This window comes from Prionailurus bengalensis, chromosome A2, assembly GCF_016509475.1.
Source record: "Prionailurus bengalensis isolate Pbe53 chromosome A2, Fcat_Pben_1.1_paternal_pri, whole genome shotgun sequence".
NCBI classification, from domain to species: domain Eukaryota; kingdom Metazoa; phylum Chordata; class Mammalia; order Carnivora; family Felidae; genus Prionailurus; species Prionailurus bengalensis.
Window position 1 is genome coordinate 108,590,437 of NC_057348.1, and position 23,336 is coordinate 108,613,772.

Genomic DNA, 23,336 nt, shown 5'->3' on the forward strand with positions numbered 1-23,336 from the left:
ACACTAGGCAAATATAATTTGTAGAATCCTCAGTAGGACCACTTATCAACTACTCACAAAGTAAGTCATGTCCATTTTACCTAGGTAACAAAGGTATGATTGTGTAAGGAAACCAGACTAGTTTTCTATTTCCATGTGCTGAGAGCATAAGTAACCACATCATGGTTTAGCCAACTTGTCCACAGTAATGTTTACATAATGCCTGCTTATTGTGTAAATACATGTGGACATTTTGATTTACAGCTATAGATGATCTGTTTGCATACACAGATACACAGATGTATAAATAATGGTACGTTAATGGTTTGAAACACAATATTCTTGAAGGACAAAAACCTTAAGGGTAAATTACAAACATACAATGTCATGACCAGAGAAAAGATTTCAGTTTTGTGAATGGGAAGCCAATTGATAATTCAAAATTTGGGGAAAACCTACTTAACATAACGGATGCATTGAGAATTCAGATTCGGCATTTTTTTTTTCAACTTCCAAGCATGAATACAGACATTCAGCTCTCAGTCAAAACCTAAGCACACAGGTCAATCCTTTATTTCAAAGGAGTCAGTAACAGACTGTAAAGCACCACACCTGCTTCAGGATTAGCACTGTAATTTTTGCTAGGACCACAGATTTTTTAATTTGTTTTAACATTTATTCATTTTTGAGAGATAGCGCGTGTGGGGGGGAGGGGGCAGAGAGAGAGACAGAGACAGAGAGGGAGACACCGAATCTGAAGCAGGCTCCAGGCTCTGAGCTGTGAGTACAGAGCCCAATGCAGGACTTGAACTATGAGATCATAACCTAAGCTGAGGTTGGACACCTAACCAACCCAGCCACTCAGGCACCCCTTAGGACAACGGTTTTCTAACAGTGATTCTCTCAAGATACATCTTAGATGTTGCATCCAGGGGAAGAGTACCTCAGGTGCCTAGTGAATACAGGCCAGGCATGCTGTTCAACAACCTACCACGGATCAAACAGTCTCCACCACAAAGAATTACCTGACGTCAAATACCAAGGGTGCTAGGATTAAGAAACACTGATTTAAGTGACAGAGGCTGCCAAGATACACACTCAACGTCCTTGGTGCATCATCAGTGCATTCCCAGCACGGTGTTCAGCACAACAACAAATATTTGTTGATAATCAAATAAACTACCTTGGTGTAGATGGGAGACGAAAAACAATGATAAAGGGGTTATTACACGTGTAGTATCTAAATTCCAAAACAAAATCACAGTTATTGTCAAAACTGAAATTTAACAAATCATCTAGCTTTACTTCTCTAGTTGGGGGAAAAATAGCTTCATACGAACATGATATACAGTGTACTAGTGTGGCAGTGTTCTAAGGGGTGCAGTGGAAGCTGGCCTCTTCATAAAAGTAAGTATCCTAAGTTAATTAAAATTAGTTTTTACTTCTAATAGTATAAGGATACCATCCTTTTCTTTTTTTTAATTTTTTTTTAACGTTTATTTATTTTTGAGAGACAGAGACAGACAGAATATGAGCAGGAGAGGGACAGAGAGAGAGGGAGACAGAGAATGTGAAGCAGGCTGCAGGCTCTGAGGTGTCAGCACAGAGCCCAACGCGGGGCCCGAACTCACAAACCGCAAGATCATGACCTGAGCCTAAGTTGAACGCTTAACCTACTGAGCCACCCAAGCGCCCCAGGGTCCCATCCTTTTCTAAGTATTTCCTCTATAAAAATTAAAACTAATGTGACATAAATAATAAGTGATATTTCACAAGCAGGAAACACAAAATGTAATTGTTTTCCAAAAACACCAAATCACAGACCTCTGTGGCCTACAGGCATTTATACTTCTGAGAATTCTGGGATTTAAAATGTCATGAGAAATTCTAAACTGGCTTACATTTTTGAAACACAGGAACTGACAGTCACAAGGCCAAACATACCCTTAATAATCGATTCAGCTGCATACAGGTCTCGTTTGTAGGTCACCTAAAGGACCAAAAAAAAAAAAAAAGTCATTAGACTTAACAGACCAGGAAGGAATGTGAGAGCAATAAAATTATGCCCCAAAGGAAATTATTATGGAGAAACTATGAACACATACTATGGACAATTTATAAATTATAACAACATTACCAAGTTCAGAAAAATATATTCTATTTCTGCAAACTGCTTAATATTGGATTTTAGATCTTTAAATTGAGATATTATGTGGCAGTGGTTACCAAAATCTTATTAATATAATTCAAATACTATTTCCAAGACAACGTGGTAGTGTTTAAATAAAAGCACCAGCACTGGAGGTTATTACTGTTTCATAGTAAAGTTTTATGGTGTAAGGAAGGAAGAAAAGTATGTGTAACAAAAAAATCACAAAATTGCATTTTTAGTTCAAATGAGATGATTCTCAAAGATTCATTCACATTAAGGGGTGCCCGGGTGGCTCAGTCAGTTACACGTCTGACTCAGCTGGAGTCATGATCTCGCGGTTCACAAGCTCGAGACCCGCATGCGGTTCTGTGCTGACAGCTCAGAGCCTGAAACCTGCTTCTGCGTGTCTCTACCTCTCTGCCCCTCCCCCACTTGTACACGTTCTCAAAAATAAATTTTAAAAAAAGATTAATTCACATTAAGAGAGACTTCATTCTGAACGGAGATCTTTATGTAGACAAGGTTCACGTTTCAAGCTTTTTATTGACATATGCATCTAATAGAGACTAGATGGTACCATCATGTACATAAGAACAATCATTATCTTTCCTTAAGAACATATATACATCCTCCTTCTAACTGTAACCTGCTTTAGTCCAATGGCACATACTTCCCAGAACACAGCCATGAGTTCAAATAGAGCCTGTCAGGTGTATGGGTCTGCAGAATTAGTTCTCACATCAGAATTGAAAAACCTAGAAGCTAAGTACTACATTGATAAGTACTATAAGCTTAGGAGTTAGTTTACCATTAAAGTACCCAGATGATTTTGATGAAAAGGGTCTAAAAACACACTTTGAAAAATCCTTAACAAATTAGTGTATTTCTGTATCTGTTACTCATACTTCTTTTCCTTCAGATTATCTCATAACTAGACTTCTATAGAAACTGTGTTCAGCCCAAGTTGCTCAGGGCACTTCTACTCAAAATAGACTCCCCTGCTATGCCTTTATCCTGGTAGGTAAATCCCGATGCAAAACTATACCCTAAAATTCAAAATTAAAGTAGTAGCTAACAGGGGTGCCTGGGTGGCTCAGTCAGTTGAGTGACAAACTTTGGCTCAGGTCATGATTTCATGGTTCGTGGGTTTCAGCCAGGAATCAGGCTCTGCACTGACAGCAAGCAGCCTACTTGGGCTTCTCTCTCTCTCTCCCCCTCTCTCTCTTCCCCTCCCCCACTGGCTTGCCTGCTCTCTCTCAAAATAATACACTTAAAAAAACAAACAAAAAGTAGTAACTAACCTAAGATAGAAAGCTGCTTGAGCCTTCAACTAAACTATTAAAGTCAAATATGGCATTGCTACATCATTGCCAAAACAAGCATATACCAACCAAAACTAGTACAATAGTTCCTGATCCACAATATAATTCCATTATCTGGATACAAAACAGATGTATTCACCAAATTAAACACTATATTGATCTCATTCATTCATTCAACAAAAGTTTATCAAATAACTACTATGTTCTAGGTCCTATTCTGTTTTGGGAATAGAGAATGAAAAGAAGGAGCAAAATGCCTTAACCTATGAAAACAACATTTTGGTGGAGAAATTTTCTTAGAAGAAATGCATCAAGTAAGTTCTTCTTCTGTGTTCTTGAAAAACCAAAGTCAGCTAGGTATCTAAAATCAGGCTTCAATATTTGTAATTCAAATGAGACACTAGTGTTTTTCTGTAATAATTTTCTGCTGCGTAGGGCAAACTTAGACCTGAACGGCCTAATTACCATTATTCATTTTGTATTCTTTCCTGCTATAAGGAATAAAACTGCATTCAAAATTAAAATAGAGGAACTATGAAAGTACCTTATACTGTTTTTTTTTTTCAAGGAGATTTTGACACATTTTTTTAACTTACAGAAAAATTGGTCTCAAATCCTAAAATCCCTTTTCTAGCATTCTTGCAACACTTAAAAGTTTTGCATTGCAATCAATCTTAGTAAGACACACATTTTTATCACCTAAAGGTCCTTTCTCCACTATTATTAAATCATTAACCGTATAAACAACAAAGACTCCTCCATTTCCTTTTGTCTACTCTTTCTTGCAGGCTGTAGATACTGACTATACACAGATTAAAGCTTTTATTTTTTACTAATATCTTCTACATAATGCCTTACATCTACTACTTGAACTCCACTTCTCACCAAACACAGATTTAATGAAAATAAAGTACAAAATGTTTCTCACAAACTCGTAAAATACTGCATTTAAAAATAGCTTTCTTTTTTTCCTAATTGAAAGTTAACGTACTTCAAAGGGAACAAACAGTACTGGAAAATGCTGTAATTCTGAACTGATGAGTTATACTTTTTCTGTCAAACTTTTACCGTAATATGGGTTGCCCTTGCCTTATTTTTTTAATTTTCTAAAGTTTATTAGATCAGTTTTGAAGTTGATTTCCTTCTGTCAGCATGATCTGTAGTTTTCCTTTGACCTTGCACAATGCATTATGAAAATTCGTTACTTTAAAACATCAACCCTTAAGTGAATCAGAGGATTGAGGCTCTCTTCCATCACTCATTTTCACACCACTCAGTAGAGGCTCAGGAGCCGCCTGAAGACCAGGGCAGGTGCTCTGTGCGCCTGAGGCTCAGGGCCCCGAATGTGCCCCACAGCTATCCATTCTGTCTCTTTTCTTTGTGCTTCTGTGCAGTATTTCATCTGAGCTAAGTGTGTAACTGCAGGAAAAAACTACTCCATGGAAAAGAAGCTTGAAACTCAGAGCCAGAGCGGTGGTCTTCTGGTTCCGTGGCCAGGGCTCCCTCAGCTGCCTCAGGGTGGGTCCCCAAGACCACCACCATCACACCTTCTTGTGTTGCTCGGTGTCAGCACTCGATGTAGGAATTTAGATTTCTCAGTGCCCAGTTCAGTTGGCCACCGTCTTCGGTAAATTAGAGAACACGTAATCCCTATCTTTCCCATCTTTTACCTTGTAAGAAAATGAATATGTCACTGCAATGATTAGAAGCCTGAAAACAATAAATTTTAAAAATAGAGTATGGTGTGTTATTAGACACAAATTTGGATTTGGGGATATATTGATTTTATTTATTTCATCAATTGGATCTATCTGAAGATATTCTTTCGTCTACACTGGATGACTAGATGAAAACCTCTGAAAATAAACAAGGTCACCACATTGCATTTTTGAAATTAAGAAGTGAGACTATTTTGTTTCTTCTGTTTTAAACAAAGATGGCAGAACACTTGGATCTTAAAAAAAAAAAAAAGGTAGTTCTCATCAAAAGGATTCCTGAAAAGTCAGTTATTCCAGTAATATGTGATGACTCAAACAATTCAGAAGCTCCTCCTAAACAAGTATTTTCAGACAATGGAACACAGTTGAATTTCTTTAATACCTGGTTATAAATCTTTTATGCCTTAAGGATAGTTCTAACATTTAAAAACAAAAAACCTATTCAATTAGTCTGTATAGTGTAGTGAGCATGTATTTAAATATATTGGGACAAAAATATGGTACAATTATAAACTAAAGGAGAAGTTCTTATGTCTACTAGATGAAACTTTGTAAAAGTAATAATGTGTTCACTAAGGCCTCGCAAGGCACAACCCCTCAAGGGAAAGGAAGCGAGCCAATTCCTACTCCAGAAATCAGTCCTGCTCTCTTCTTTGTCCCAGGGAGTGGGGGACATCCTCTACCCTGCACGGTGATTTAAATGTTTCCTCCAGGCCACAGAGGAGCTACTCCAAGAGAGGTGGCCTAACTCTGAGCATTTACTTCTTGCATTTACTTTTACAAAAAAGTATGTAAAATACAAAATGTCCCTCTTGGGATTTCTGGTGGCAGTTCAAAGAGTTCTACAGGCATGAGACATGCCTAGTCACTCCTCACATCACGGTGGGAGACAACTCCCTGACTTCTGAGGGGTAGGGAAATGTATCCTGGATCCATGTTTCAGAATCCTCCCTTGCCTTACTTTTTTATGGTTGTAAAATGACTCCTGAAATGCATTTTTCAGCCTGTCAAGATTTGTGAATCACGTGCCAGGTACTTGGCTCAGCCATCTGATTCCAGTATCAGTTTTAGCCTCCTTGTACTAAATATTCTTTCAGATCTATATTTTTAAAAAATGGCAGCATCTTTAGTGCTAGTATAGAATTAGAACACTAAGTTCTAAGTGTAGATTCCATTGCTTTGGTTTAAAGAGAAACTGAAAAACTTTTACGCAGACAAAATGCCAGGACCTCAAAATTAAATGAGAAGCCTTTATACTGAAGACAGTTCACACAATGTCATCCAGATGCTCAACAAGGTGATACCAACAGCTAGGAAAATATCAGCAACAAGAAAAAAGCTGCGGGTGGGGGTTGCGGAGGAAGACAATGAGAGACAGGAGGAAGAGGAAACATAGAAGCTGCAACAACTACAGTATTTGTACTCGAAATAATTTCACATCAACAGAAGAAATGTGGTATCTATAAAAGACATCCTCACTGACGTTAAAAGACTTTTTGCCCAATCCATTGTGTTAAGGACCCTTTTAGAATCCAAGATCCCATTCTTCAAACATTGTAAAGAAAACGGGCTTCCCCCTATCCCTTCAGGTTTGTAAACTGATACTATAAGGCTGATCCCTCTGGGCCTAAGCTTGTGGAATGTTTATTAGTTTCCCAGGGTTACCATAACCAACCACAAACTGGGTGGCTTTGAGACTATTCTCTCACAGTACGGGAGGCAGGAAGTCCCAAATCAAGATGTCAGCAGGGCCATGTCCCCCTCTGAAAGCTTGATGTGTCAAAGAATGCTTCCAGGCCTCTTCCCACTTGGCTTTCCTTTGCGTGTAGAGGCAGCACTCCAGTCTCTGCCTCCATCATTAGTCACTGGCATCCTCCCTTTATCTCTCTCCCCCTTTGGCTATTCTTCTCTGTTGAATTCAGGGCCTACTCGATGACACTAAGACCTCATCTTAACTTCATTAGATCTGTAAAGATGTTTTTTGTTTTAATGTTTGTTTATTTTTAGAAAGAAAGAGAGACAGCAAGAGCAGGGGAGGGGCAGAGTGGGGGGGAGGGGCGGGGAGAGGATCCCAAAAGCAGGCTTTGTGTGGTCAGCGCAGAGCCCAAAGCAGGAATCGAACTCACAACCATGAGATCATGACCTGAGCTGAAATCAAGAGTTGGATGCTCGAGTGACTGAGCCACCTATGTCCCCTGTAAAGATACTTTCCAAATAAGGTCTCTTTCTCAAGTGCAGGAGTTAAGTTAAACTTGAACATAAGTTTGTGGGGGACACAATTTAACCAGTAACAGCATCATGAAATGACTCACAAGGGGAATGATGAGAAGCACTTGGCAAGGCCAATCCCTGACTCTGGGCACAGACATTGGTGCCCATGAAAGGGAAGCCAAGCACCAAGATGTGAGCGCTAAAACTGTGTTGCTGGAGAAAGCAGTGAAATATGAGATTTCACAATTATTTTTTTTAATTGAAATAAATTGGTGAGGAACAAGTGGAAAATTTCAAGAGCAATGTGTTACTTTACTTTCATCTGCAAATCTCAGGGCACTTGACAAGTTTCAAAAAGGCTCTGAACACCCACAGAGATAGATCACCACACCCCCTAAGACATCAAAAATGAGGTCAGGGAGTGTTATGTTAACATGTTGTCTGCGAGTTTTCACTCCCTTCTCCCTCTGCCTACAAATTTATTTAGCACACAGTCAAAAGGGGCCTTACAGAGATAGGAGTCAGCATCTTGAACAAAACATCTACTTGGTAAACACCACAGTCCTCACAATATGTTCATCACCATCAGAGCCACATATAGAAAAGAATACACAGAATGAATAAAATATTTGCCTGCTGGATTGATGACATTTGGATACCCTTAAAAAAAACAATAATATTGCATGGATTTTCTTCACCAGCCAATAATCCAGACATGCCAATATTTTGTAATTTCAGAACATTTCAAGTGTGTATGAGACAATCTTAGAATGCAGCAAGGCCCTTCAGTTTAACATACATAATACCTAATGAACTTAGTAGGTTTGCTTTCTGGTTTGTTTTCAAGTCAATGGGGAAATATGCCTTTGGATTCATAAAATCTTAGAGTTAAAATGAATCTTTCCTAACCAGATTTAGATACAAATATCAGTATGACATTTATAAATTTTCATCCCATATTTCAAAAGCAGCAATACTTGAAAAAAGAAAACAACCCTACCCTATTCCAGAATAGATCGTTCAGTTCGACACATTTCCACCTTTATACAAACGAAAGCCACACTGTGAAACACTCCATCCTCCACAGGAAGCTTTAGTATGAGAGTGTTATCACTTCATTCCCTCCAAAACAAATAATTTGTCATTATGAGTCAAACCTTATTACATTCAAGAGTCCAACTGCTCACTGGGGCTATCAAGTGGGTCCAGTCATCCAGTCCACAGAGTCAGAACTATGGCCGATATTTCTTTAACCCAGTCAAGTTGGAGCCACCACCCCAGGGACCAGAAGGAAATGTTGCCACTTTGGGAAGCAGAGTTGCATCCTTAACCCAAAGCAGTATAAGGCAACAGAATAGAACGATATAGGGAGAGAGAAGGAAAAACAATGAGTAAAACCATCTTATCAGCTAAAATGGAATTTATTTGAATAAATTATCTCCAAGTGAATTTTCTTAAAACAAGGAAATAGAAATGATACCATACTTTGATGGCTCAGATAACCCAGTGAAACTCTGAATGCCTTTAATGTATACATACATACATACACACACATACATACATACATTTTTTCCTCAAAATATTCTTTCAGTATGAAACCACATATTTTTATACCACTTCTCCATTTCCTGAAGCAGCCAGAAAGTGTTTACACTTACAGAATGGGTTTTAGGAATGATATACAAGCATAGCCAAGACCCAGAGCAAAACACCAACTCCCTTACCTTCCAGAGGTCAGGTGATCCTTCCACAAGTTTGGCTTTAATGCGACCATATTTTAGAGCCAACTGTAAACATTCAGTTCCAAATTCCAAGTCATAGTCACTGCACTGGATAGAAAAAAAAAAAAAAAAAAAAGGAGAAGTTGTTTCAACATATTTTAAGTACAACTTTTTTTTAAATTACATAATCAATACAGAAAAGATAGGGCCTAGAGAACTCATTAACTCTTTGATTAGCTACTTATTAATTGATTCGCTACTTATTAATCACAATACACAATACACAATAATTTTACCTGTGCCCTAAAAGTCAAAAAATATATACAGTGTAGGAAAATTGTAATCCCAAGTTTTAAACTTCCTCAATAGTTTTATGGGTCAAATAAACATAATGCTTTGCTTCCTTTGATTATAAGCTACCTTTCCAAGCATGTTTCTAAAATGTCTCAGAGTATGGCTGAAGATCCCTGTATCAGAATTTTATTTAACAAATACATGTATCCATCAAACTTCAACTCTGATATTTATATCAACATATTTGCAGGTCACAGCTCTTGTTCATTTTAATATTTTACTTGTCAACATATCATTTTTAAAAATGTGTATTTTTATTCTTAACTTGAAAATATTTCAGTATTCCATTATTAAACAGGAATGGAAAAGCCTCTCATAAACTTAGCAAAATACAAGCAACATTTTTAAGCATTTCAGGCAAAACTATTAAAATGACTAACAATTCAGGTGAATAATACTGGGTGCCAATTATGTCCAAGCTCTGTATTACATACCAGCACATAAAGATAAATGAGACATGTATTATGTCCTCAAGGAACTCACCTCTTAAAAAGGAGGCTGATCTAAAACAAATATTTTGCAACAGAATGTGATAAATGCAACACTAGAAATATATCTATAAGTAGACCAGGAAATAAAATACTTAATTCTGTGTAAAGGCATCAGAGAAGGCCTTTCAAAGGAAATGGTCTCTGATCTCACTCTAAAGACTGAATACAATTGGAGGAGAGAGGGATACCTTTAAGAGAAAAGGTGGCATAAAAACATACCAAAGTTTCAGACATCTGATAGATTTGGATTTTAGAATGAACATACCCATGTAAAGAAGACCAAAGAAAGGCCACAAATATCAGTATGAAATGCAGCACTTGTTGCCAATGTTGTACTGTTGTACTGGCGATTCCAAAATCCTAGCTACAGTGGTTTGGGAAGGTAACGGCGAAGAAAATAGAAGCATCAAATATACATAGTCCCAAGTTGACTAGAAAAGTATTACCAACATTAGTTATATGCAAATAAATGAATTTGTTAAACCTCTTTGTAATTCCAGCATCTGGTCTCATTTAGCAGTACGTGAGATGTATGTACAGTCAACAGAATGTTCTCTTTAACACACGGTTAAATCTGAAAGATGACCAGTATTAGCCCTTTTCTTGACTCTTTTCAGAAACAAGATATTTACCACATTTGTGGGAAGACTTCAAAGTGCCCACGAAGTGCATACTGAGAGGAGACCATAGGAACAGGTGTTCCCTCCTGTCTTAGGTGGTACAAAGAGAATTACTGGATGCTAGACTCTTGCCGGCCACATATTGTACCATGAAAGATGGCAACAGCCTACAAAGTGTATGAAGTCTTTAAGATTCCAGCCACTAGGGCCAATGAGAAACACAGAAAATTCTGGTCAGGTATATAGGAAATATATACTAGAAACAGAGGCTGAGCCATCTTGACAAAAAGAACAGCCCGAATTTGTCATTCATTGTTATAGACTAATAGTACAACTATTTATAAGGCTTTTGGTAATCTTTGCAATAAAATTAACTGTGGGGGTAAATTCAAAACTACACATGTTTAATGACCAATTAAATTTTGAATTTCTACATTTCTCGCTAACACTGATTAGGATTTCTATTTTTGTGTAACATATAGAAAGCTGGAAGAAGTCATGTTCTTTTCTGAAGAAAAAACAGGTAAGTTACCAAAGCAGAACTTTTCTTGAATCCACCAGAGCCAAGGTCACAAGAGGACCAAGCATCCTTAAATCTAAGAAAAGGCAGGCCTCCCCCAAGGACAGAGAGAATGCCATCACCAGCTTACAGACAGTACAACAGAAGAACAAGAGACATCAGGTGTTATACAAGCAGCTAAGAAGAAATAAGTAGAAAATTTCAACACATTGCTAAGTACTGAGTGGAGGTGAGTAGGAGAATATAGAACTTCTGGGAGCCACATACTCAACAGGAACTTTTACACCCCTGCAGGCTCCCCTTGTGCAACCTACTACTTTGGGCTCATGAATACTATATTATTATTTGAAGGTGACCGTGACTACACATACATTCTGAAGTCAAGACATGCACTAAGTATTTTTAAGTTAAAAATAAGAAATCAACAGTGATAAGACAGAATCTTTAAAATAAAACAATTCATATAAAGGCAGGCAGAAAAAGAAACACAACAGATGGAACAGAAAACAACTACCACAGTGGTAGATTTTTACATTAAGAAAGTTAATCAGTGTGTAATTGCTGAAAATTTAGATCTTTATGATTCAGCATAGGAATCATAGTGATATCACTGGTCACAAAAAATACACATACACACACTGACGCTAAGAACCCTCTGCCTCCATCAACCTGCAGCCCAAAAGAATGTCAAACAATATTCTTCCTAGGCAGAAGCCCTGAGGACACTGTCAGAGATCCCCAAATACGGTCCATCTCAGTCATGGTTATAATGAAACTCAAAGTCAACAAGCTCCACCTACAAAAGCCAACACGTACAGTCACCCAACAGATAAATATGACCAGAAAAAACAGATTTAACTGAAAACCAAGACTAACATGAAATCTAAAGTCAAAAAGGCAAAAATTAAAATGTTTACAGAAATTATGCAGTAAAAAAAAAAGGACTAAAGCATGATAAGGGAGAAAGTGTTTATAACTATAAAATAGGGTAATATTTAAAAAGCAGAAACAGAGAAAAAAACAGTGACCACAAAGTCCAATATGTTAAAAAAGAAAGAAAAGAAAAAATAAAAGTCAGAAGGGAAGAACACAAAAGAGTAGGAGAAAGATCAAGTGTTTCAAAAAAAATTACAGTAATGAAGAACATGAGTTTCCAAATTAAAAAGTTTCAAGGAATGTAGAAGCTCATGAATGAAAATACACCAAACTCAATTAACAGCAGCAACAAAAGGTCTCCTATAAAGCAGGAGCCCAAATTGGTTGAGACATAATAGCAAGAATGAAAATTAGAAAAACAAAGGGATAGTTTCTCCATAACTTTGAAGGTAATGATTGTCAACATAAAACTGTACTTCAAAAACACTTTTTCATCACATGTGAGGAAAGGATATGGATTTCTACAAACACTGAGGCTCTCAACAGAATTTTAGTTCCTCTGCATTCTCTTTCATTTTGAGTTTCATAGGCTTTGTCTTTTTAGAGCAATTTTAGGTTTGCAGCAAAAGTTAATAGAAGGTATATGTATTTCCTATATACCCTCTACCTCCACATACTCACAGCTTCCCCCATTATCAAAATTCTACACCAGAGTGGACCATTTGCTAACATTGGTGAGCCTACACCAACACATCATTATCACTTCAAGTCCACAGTTAACACTAGGATTCACCCAGTGTTTTTACATTTTATGAGTTGGCACAAATGCGTAATGTATTTCATCATTTTGGTACCATAAAGAGTATTGTCCCTGCCTTAAAAATTCTCTGCACTCCTTCTATTCATCCTCCTCCTTGCCTCCAACCCCTGGTAACCACTGAATTTTTCCTGCCTCCATAGTTTTGCCTTTTCCACAAGTCATATACTTGCACTCACAGTACGTGGCCTGTTCAGATTGTTTTGTTTTGTTTTCACATAAAAGCATGCATTTAGGTTTCTTGTATGTCTTTCATGTCTTCTTCAATCATTTTTTAGCCCTGGGTAATATCCCATTTTCTGGATATACCAGTTTATGTATGCATTCACCTTTCTGGCTTGCTTCCAAGTTTTGGCAATTATGAAAAAAAGCTGGTATAAACATTCACATGTAGGTTTTTGTGTGGGACATAAGTTTTGTACTCGTGTGAGTAAACAAGAAGTGCAATGCCTGGACCATATGGTAGGAGTATGTTTAGTTTTATAAGAAAACTGTCAAATGGTCTTTCCAAGTGTATATGCTGTCCTACATTCATTCTTGCCAGGAATGAATGAATTCCTGTGGCTCTGTATCCTCACCAGCATTAGGTGTTGGCATTCTAAATTTTAGCCACTCTAATAGATGTACAGTGATATCTTAATGCTTTAGTTTGCATTTACCTAATAACTTAGAATGTGGAGCACCTTTTCATATGCTTATTTGCCATTTGTATATTTTCTTGGTGAGATGACTATTGAGGTCTCTTACCATTTTTTGAATTGTTCTTTTTCTTCTTGTTCAGTTTTAATAGTTTTTTTTTTAATGTTCTGGATAGGAGTCCTTTATCACATGTGTCTTTTATAGGTATATTCTCCCTTAATTTTAATAAAGTCCAATTTACCAATTTTTTCTTTTGTACATTATGTCTTTGATGTTGTATCTAAAAAGGTATCACCAAACCCAAGGTCAGCTAAGTTCTTCTCTCTCCCAGGAGTTTTATGGTTTTGTGTTTTACACTCAGGTCTATGATCCCTTCTGAATTTTTGTGAAATGTGTAAATTACATCTAGATTCATTTTTCCATGTGTATATTTAGCTGTTACACCATTTATTGAAAATATTACCTTTGTTTCATTGTATTTCCTCTCCTCTTTTGATGAAAATCAGCCATTTACATGGTCTATTCCAGAGCTCTGTACTCTGTCCACTGACTGATTTGTCTGTTCTTCCACCAGTTCCAGACAGTCTTGATTACTATAGCTTTATAGTAAGTCATGAAGTTCAGTAGTGTCAGTTCTCCAATTTTATCCTTCTTAAATAGTGCACTGGCTGTTTTGAATCTTTTGCCTCTGTATATGAACTCTAAAATCAGTTTACACATACAAAAAAAATGCTGTTTTTTTTTAATTGGATTGCTTTGAGTCTACAGACCACATAGGAAGAACTAACATCTTGGTAATACTGTCTTCCTATTAATGAACATGGGATAGATCTCGTTTATTCAGCTCTTTAATTTTGCTTAGAGTTTTGTAGCTTTTCTCCTATGGATCTAATACATATTTGGACAGATTTTCAAGTATTTTATTTGGGGGGCACTACATACAAATTGATGAGGGAGCATAATGCAAGCTGAGGGCAAAGTACAGGCTAGCGCCCTTCCCTGCAAGTGAAGTATGTGTAATATTCCTTGGACACTCCAGGCTACCAAAGAACAAAGCAAAGGGGTTTAAGTGCTTGCCATGGTGATGCAGGAAACTAAGGCAAATGAAAAATTCAATTCCCTTACTGTCTACTGCCCATTAAACAAGTCCTTGAAACCAGCAGAGTGACCTCCCTGTAGGAGCTCAGCTGCCTTGACGATGACACTTTTCTAGGAGCAAAAGGGAATCCTGGCTTAACATTATCCTGACCCCCCCCCCCCAGGATCCTGCAAGTCTACTTTAACAAATAAAAATTCTCTTGGAGGGGCGCCTGGGTGGCTCAGTCAGTTAAGCGTCCGACTTCAGCTCAGGTCACAATCTCGCGGTCCGTGAGTTCGAGCCCCGCATCGGGCTCTGGGCTGATGGCTCAGAGCCTGGAGCCTGTATCAGATTCTGTGTCTCCCTCTCTCTCTGCCCCTCTCCCATTCATGCTCTGTCTCCCTCTGTCTCAAAAATAAATAAACTTAAAAAAAATTCTCTTGGAAATGTCCTTTATCTCAATTCCCCCAAGATATACTCTAGCAACCATACTCCAGGTTTATGGCCCCCTGATAGATATCTGAAGGGTCTCATTTTACTAAATGAGATTTTACTAAATGGTTATAAATGGCATTTTCCTAACACCACCTAGCTCCTCAAGGTCCTGGGAACCTTGCTTCCCAACTAACTGAGAGACTTCCTCTAACCCTAACCCCATCCCAACCTGAGGGTATATAATCAGTTACCCGTCACAAGCCTATTGCATCTTTTTCTGCCTATGGGCTCTGTCCCTGTGCTTACTAACATCATCTTTTTGCACCAAAGACATCAAGAATTCTTTCTTGGCCATTGGCTCCAAACCCCACCATCACCCCCAAAATCCATCACAGATGATGTGTTTAATTACAAATTTCACCTGTTGATTTATTATATAAGAAAGCGATGGACTGTTGTATATTAACTTTGAATTATGCAACTTTTCTACAACCACTTCCCTCCAAGAGTTGGTTCCTTCTTCCAGATTTTCTACAAAGACAATTTTGTCACCTGCCAAGAGTTTTATTTTACCTTTCCCAAAGTACTTACTTCCTTTTCTTACTAAGAGTTCCAGTACAATGCTGAAAATGAATGGTGAGAGGGTACATTTTTGCCTTGTTGCTGATCTTAGCAGGAAAGTTTCTAGTTTATCATTAAGTGTGATGTTAGCTGTAGGTTTTTTGTACATATCATTTACCATATTGAGGAAGTGCTACCTCTATTTCCAGTTTGTTAAACTTTTATCATTAATGGGTGCTGGATTCTGCCAAATTCTTTTCCTGCAAGTAATGAATTATTTGATTTTTTCTTCAGCCTGTTGATATATTGTTATTGATTTCTTTTTAAGAGGAGCTAGCTTTGGATACCTAGGATAATTCCCACTGAGCTCAAGTCTTTAATTACTCACATACATTGTCAGATTCTACTTGCTATTTTTTTTTCACTTGTGTTCATGACTTAGTGCTCTGTTGTTTTCTTGTAATACCTTTGTCTGTTTTTAGTGTTAGGCTGGCATCAGAATGAGTTAGCAAATCATCCCCTCAGCTTCTGTCTTCTAGAGGAGAATTGGTATAATTTCTCCTTTCAACATGTACTGGACTTTACAAGTGAATGCACCCAGAATTGGTGCTATTTTGGAAAATTACTGATTTCATTTCTTTAATAGATATTAGACTACTCAGACTGTCTTTTCTTATGTGAGTTTTGGCAGATAGTCTCTCTCAACTAATTGGTCCGTTTCATCCAGGTTATCATCCCCTTGAGGACGTAGAGGTGTTCACACTATTCATTTATTATCCTTTTACTTTCTGGTGGTTCTGTAAAGATGTCCCCTATTTCCTTGCTGGGTTAGTAATTTGAATCCTCCTTCCTCTTTGTGTGGCACAGTTACTTTATTAATCTTTTCAAAGAACCAAGTTTTGGATTTGCTTTTGATCTTACTGTTTCCCATTTCATTTGTTTCTGCTCTAGTTTTCATTATTTCTCATCTACCTATTTTGGAATTTATTTGCTCTTTTTCTAATTCCCTAATATAAAATTTTAGATTATCAATTACAGGTTTCTTCTTTTCTGGTATGTATATTGAACACTATATATTTCTCTTTAAGCACTGCTTCTGCTATATTCAAAGGTCAATGTTTTCATTTGTATTTAGTTCAAAATACTTTAAATTTCACCTGTGTCTGCAATATTGAGGACAGTATTTTGCCCTGTGACTTCACCGCTGATGGATCTAAAAAGAGTTAATTTTTCACTTTGCTCAAATTTTTGTTCTTCTTGGAATAGAGTGATACCTTCTATGCTCTTTATGTGCATAGGAAAGCAGAGAATCCCCCATGCCCTCTTTTCTCAGGACATGGTGCTCCACACAATTGAGGACTATACTGCGTAAACTGCAGACAAAGGATATGGAAAGCAAGATATCCCCACACAGTAGAAACAAAAGGCAAATGCTAGCAGAGTAGTGAAGTAGAGTCTCCAGGTGACCGTTACGCAGACAGAATGAGAAACTAAGTGAAAGAAGGCGTTGTGCCTCCTTAGGAAGGGGTGCCTATAAATGGGAAGAGATTCACAGACCTAAGTTAAGAATGAATAGAATCTCTTTGAAAAGTCTCAAGAGAAACTGCCTCTAAGAAGGAAGAACAAGGGACAGAGTTGACATGAAGGCTCTTGTTAACCCTTGCTACATGTACATTGTCCTTCTATTACCTAGTGGAAAAAAATTCATGTAACATTTATATAGTGTAATGTAAGAAGCAATGTCAATATTATATCCCCAAGAGATAGATGCTTCTGGATTAAGGATTGTGTTTCAAAACACATGTATTTAATACTTTAAACAAATGAATCTGATATTCTGGTGATAATTAAGGTCAAGAACATTTAAAAGTCTAAACAATGAATTTGAAATAACAGTCCATGTGAGTTACTCTATTACAAAATATGAAATCTAGTCATTGTGATAAATTTAAGGTATTGATTTTCAATTTGTTGTTCTTTAACAACTTACAGAAATTTATAAATTATCTGTTAAAATTTATCACAAGTCCTTAAATGTGGCTGGCTCACCTGATAGCAGTATATATATACTCTCATGAATTTGAGACCCTGTTACCAAGTGTTTAAGAGCATGGACACTGAAGTCAAATAATTTTTCCACGTGACAAGTTGGACAGAAAATATTTATGTAGTCTGTTCCTCAGTTTCTTCCATTTGAGAAATGGAGAATGAGAGTTATTTAAAAAAAAAAAAAAAGTAAACAGACACTGGAGACGTCTGGTGTAGTGAATAGTTTATGGCTATTCCTTGATAAAGTCTGGATATTGGTTATGCATTTAGATAGTTAACTATACAAATTGGGGTTTGTTAAGTAGCCAGAAACTGTATGATAACATCTAATGTTTGTGTAAAATTCTGTTTCCTCTGTACCCATATTGGAATAGCTCTGACCATGTTTATGAATCTTTGCTTCTGCTTTCCCTGACAGCCAGTTTCCTTCAGGAAAAAAAATGAGAAAAATTAGTGTTGCAGTTGGAAGAATAAAAATAGAAAATGAAAAGAAAGGTGTATGTAACTATTATGAATTCTCAACTGTTACCATTAGAGTATTGGATTTTCTCTTCCCATTCTATAATTAGATTTTTTTTTTAATGTTTATCTATTTTTAAGAGACAAAAAGAAGCACGATTGAGGGAGGGGTAGAAAGAGAGAGAGAGGTAAAGAATCCTCAGCAGGCTCCACTCTGTCAGTGCAGAGACTGATGCGGGGCTCAGACCCATGAGCCATGAGAGCATGACCCCAGCCAAAACCAAGAGTAGGATGCCTGACTGGAGCCCCATTCTCTTCCCATTTTAAAGTACTCTGTAAATCACACATAGCTGAAGCTTTTTGTTATGTATATCTTGCTTTACTGTTTTTTCCATATGCAGGAGTAAAGTTATATGACTAACATCAAAGTAATATCCCTCCCATACTTTTGGGTCCTTCTTCATGGATCTTCAACCCATAGTTAACCTCCTTCCCTACCCTTTCTACTGTACCATTCTGTTATGCTGTGGTACACTCAATCTCATTACATAAACAGGTTCTTCACTACCTACAGCGGAAGGTACACCAACTGCTTGACATCTTTCTCATGTGGTATCTACTGCCTTTCCCAACCATCAGTTACTAAAAAGGCTTGAAGTCAGAGTTAATATTCCAGATCCCCACTGTTCTTCCATAACAAGGAATTTTTTTGGAATCCTATCCTTCCATAATTCATGTCATCTGGTAAAATCTTCCCATCTTCATAGTACCATCATGTCTCACTCCTTCACAGGCTCTGCAGTTTTACGCACATGGATCAGTCTTCCTTTTTATTCGAACTACTGACACTACCTTGGCTGAATTCCAAGCCCATATACAAAACTTTCAAATCCCCTAGAACTCTGTTTCACCTTTTGTCTTCCCCTGAGCAACTACTTTTCTGTAATCCTCCTAGAAACTTTTTTTTGACAATTATTTAAGACCTTTATTAACAGATGCTTGTCATTTGACTTTTTTGAAAAAAGTTAAGCCGTAAACTTTTATTACAAATTGAAAATGAGGTTCTTAAAAATCTCAACTTGACCAGGTATGAAACAATTTAAAAGCCTGTAAAAGGGTGTTGAGGGGGGCACCTGGGTGGCTCAGGTGGTTGAGTGTCAGACTTCAGCTCAGGTCATGATCTCACGGTTTGTGGTTCGAGCCCACATCTGGCTCTGTGCTGACAGCTCAGGGCCTGGAGCCTGCTTCAGATTCTGTTGTTTCCTTCTCTCTCTGCCCCTCCCCCACTCACACTCTGCCTATCTCTGTCTCAAAATAACCATCACGAAAACCAACAATAAAAAATAAAGGGGTGTTGAGAAAAAACAGTTTTTAAAAAACATGTTTGTCACTACCGAAATGAGATGTCTTTAGGTAAAAAATAATAATAATAATAATAATAATAATAATAAAATTAAAACCCCATGCTACATAGATAATGCAGATCATTCTATTTATCTGGTCCAAGCACTTAAAAATTTCAGCTCCGATCTTTTTTTTTTTACATTTCTTATTGCTGGAATTTCATCTTCATTTCTCCCTGTTGGATGACTCAACTGGATGATGGTGGAGACGGTAAGCCCACATGTGCTCAGACCCACCCTTCTCAACCTCTGGAGCTAACGAATTCTCAGCTTCTGGTTCGGCTGCTTTTGTCTCTTGCCCATCTTATGATTTAGGGTTTTCTGGGCACCTGCATGCATAAGTGAAATTGTGGCAGCACTGACAACGAGATGGCTGCTGACTTTGGGTCTCATCTCCTTGATCTTCCCTATCTTCTTCAGTGCTATCCTCCAAAGACTAGGCTGTCTTTGGAGAGGAGGACCCCTGTGCAATGGTGATCTATAAGCCTGATGCATATTTTATCTCACGGGTCTACCCTGAAGTCTACCTCAGAAGACTGTGGCCAACAACCACCGGTAACCACCTGTAATAAGATGGAAATCATAGCCTGCATGAGGCCAGGCCTTTAGGAGCAAGCTCAGTTCCCACTCTTTCCCCCACTCTCACTATACTGGGTATTTGCTGGGAGTCGCGGGGATGACACTGGCCAAGGGGATAGCATGGATAATGGTTATGATCTGCTGCTTACCTACTGCCTGTCACTGAAATGTGACAGAGCCTGTCACATTTGCTGCCTGCATGCCCTTTCTTCTTTTAACGTCTGACTCCACAGTTCCTCCAACTCACATACTGCGAAGGTACTTCCTGGGATTATTCTTCTTTACAGCAGTCTGGGGCATTCCAGTTGATGAAACCATATCAGTTTCTTATACTCAGTCATTTTATTGTTCCCAAAACCTTCATCAGGATGACCTTGTTGTCCCCACAGGCAGATGCCACCACTCTGTGTGCCACTGCCCATGGGGCCACGCTTGGTGTCTTCAGTGGCTGCCGGGTCTCGGCCTCACTGCTCCAGATTGCGGTCATGGTGACTGGGATGGTCAGAAAGCTGTGGCTTCTCCCAGGGGGGTGGGTGATAGTAACTAGACTGGGGTCTGCTGTCCACTCTTGCCACCATTCCAACTCTAGAAACGTGATTTTTTTTTTCTTTTTCCTTCTGGATCCTTTCATAATTTCAGTTGTTTTTTGAGGTTTTGTTTTGTTTTGTTTTGTTTTAATTCAAGTATAGCTGCCACACAAGGTTACATTATTTTCAGGTACCCAACAGTGACTCCACAAGTCCATAAGTTATGCTGTGCTCATCCTAAGTGTAGTTACTATTTGTCACCATATGGTACTATTATAATATCTTTGACTATCTTCCCTATGCTCTTTCATCCTGGTGACATACATTCCATAACTGGAAGGCTCTGCCTCCCACTACCCCTTCACCCATTCTGCCCATCCCTCAACCTTTCCCCTTTGGCAATCACCTTCAAACTTGATTTTACCTCTATCTGTTCCTCGTAAGACATTTTTAATTTCCACAACTCAAGTCTCTGACTAAAACTTCCAATCCATCATTTCTCTTACTCTCTCCTAACATTAATCTTGCCATTTTAGCTCAATGAGGCATTCGACACTATATTAAACAACATTTAAAAAATCAGAAGACTATAGTTGAAGGCATTTGAGCTTTATTACTGCCTTGATCTATTGGCTATCCACTAAATCTCCATTATGAACTCCAACTACAAATCAATCATGCTGTTTTATTCCCTTAATTTTCTATTCATATGTTTTATCAGTTTTTAGTGTACATACTTTGAAGAACCAAATATCCCTACAAGATTTGTCACAAAAAAATTTTACCTAACCCCCTTCACTCTAATTGGTCTTCCCCACACAATTATTTTTCCTTCATTCAACTATCTCTTCTATTATTCACTTCCATGTTTAGCAGTCAACTATTGCTGGAAAACAAATACACAGGCTCAGTAGTAATAAGCTTATTTTTCACTTGCAGAGCTGTGTGATGGCTTACATGGTTGTGCGGCAAGCTGCAGGGCTTTGAGTTGGCTGCAGCAGCTAGGACCCATTGGTCACACTCTGCAAGACAAACCGGAGGGACTACAACCAACCAGTATATGCCTTCCTAGCGGCAATACTAGAACCACAAGAGGGCAAGCCCAACAGCACAGGCACACTTAAGCCTCCATCTCTATCACATCTGCTAAAATCCCAAAGCAAGTTAAGAGGTCCAATTCACAATCGATAACCAGGGAAAACCCTTCCCTCACCAAGAGGCCATGGCAGGGGTGCAGAAGTAGAACAGTGTAAGAGGACTGAAAATCTGGGGTCAACTAACTTATCACATTGTGATCTCTGAACATACTGTGATACTACCTCTTTATCTTCTGAACTGTCTATCTACTGAAGAATTCTGTCCCTTTCCTTCCAACCTCACCATGATATACACTAATACTTACCAATTCCCCACTCCTTCAATGTCATAATTTTGGTTAAATCAGTATTGAGTGTTTACATCACTGACTACGTAAACATTCTTCTGAGCTAAGTCATTTATTATAATTCCTTTCTTGCACAAGCCTTTGTCTTCCCTGGAATTAAAACCTATCTTCCAAGTGTATAGTTTTCTATATACTTAATGACTCATTCAACAGCTAACACTTAGCTATTTGTTTAGATCTACTGTCAAGACGTTCACACACAGGCACTTCACCACTTTTATATTCCTGAATTAATCATTCTTGGAGTCTTCTGAGGTTTTTCAACAGGGACAAGTTGTCTTCTTCCACTCACACGTTTTGTGTATGATGTGGTTATTTTTCTGGGAAAGGATTTTACCAGTTTGAACTTTTATAACACACATCGAAGTTAGGATCCATTGTTTTATGGTAATTGTGTCACAGTCCACAGCTACAGATAATCCAGTTACCTATCTATCCTTTCAGCTTTAACATCATTCACAGTATTATTTCTGCAAGGCAGCCTGGGAAGTTTGCCCAACAAAGAACAATATATACATTAGAGAAAAACTAAATCAAAGGCATGCATGCACAGGTTTCTCACTCTGTAGTTACAGATCCATGCTCAGAATGTTTCAAGTAGAAACAAAATAGGCTATCTTACAATTAGGTAAACAATGAACACCTGCATTCAATTTATCATCTGAAAATCAAACTTTAAGCAGTTTGCATACATTTACATTGTCTGAATTATGCAACATATTCTAGAATTGCACGGGAGACAGTTATCCAAGAAGCTTGGTTCTTAAAATTTATCAGATCATTTTATGAATAAACAATTTCAGACTAAGTCCATAGGAGGCTGATAATTCAGAAGCATCTCTCATGCTTCAGGAAACAAAGCACAAATGACCTGGCTAAGGACAGGATTTCTTTGTATACAAGTTTTTTTAATGTGTTTACATAAATTTGTACTCAGAAAAGGTTTTCAAGTGCCTATCAACAGAAAACAAAACTGTCAGTTTATCACATTTTTGCCAACCTTACCCAACCAAAATTCGTTATGAACCTAGAGAAAAACACCATCCATGTGTATCAGTTCACCATTACCTAGAAAATGTTATTTCCTTTTAGGTCTCCAGGTAATTGGGGAGAAAAGTTATCATGGGAAAATGAATTTACCAGTAATTCTAAAACTGCGTTTTTAGTCCTTCTGTTGACTTTCACAATCAAATATTGTCAAGCACTATTAAAAAGTAAGACTTTCACTGGAATATCTTACTCCACTCTCTCCTGGGCCATCATTGGAAAAGTAAACTGATCAAAGGTTAACAATAAAATTAAGAGTAAAATATTGCCAAGAAATATATTGAATGGACATATTATATATGCATTATCTAGCCCTAATATAAACTAAGGGGAA

The 23,336-nt window shown here is 37.7% G+C and overlaps 1 protein-coding gene across 2 annotated transcripts in view; it reads right to left on the reverse strand.

The window, feature by feature from the left end:
• CRPPA (CDP-L-ribitol pyrophosphorylase A) overlaps window positions 1-23,336 on the reverse strand; it is a 325,460-nt gene that overhangs the window by 208,629 nt on the left and 93,495 nt on the right. For both annotated transcript variants that reach the window (XM_043589017.1, XM_043589018.1), the window contains exons 4-5: window positions 9,107-9,211; window positions 1,924-1,969 (exon numbers count right to left, since the gene is read on the reverse strand). In XM_043589017.1, coding sequence (XP_043444952.1) covers window positions 1,924-1,969; window positions 9,107-9,211 — 151 coding nt within the window. The remainder of the gene's footprint in view (window positions 1-1,923; window positions 1,970-9,106; window positions 9,212-23,336) is intronic.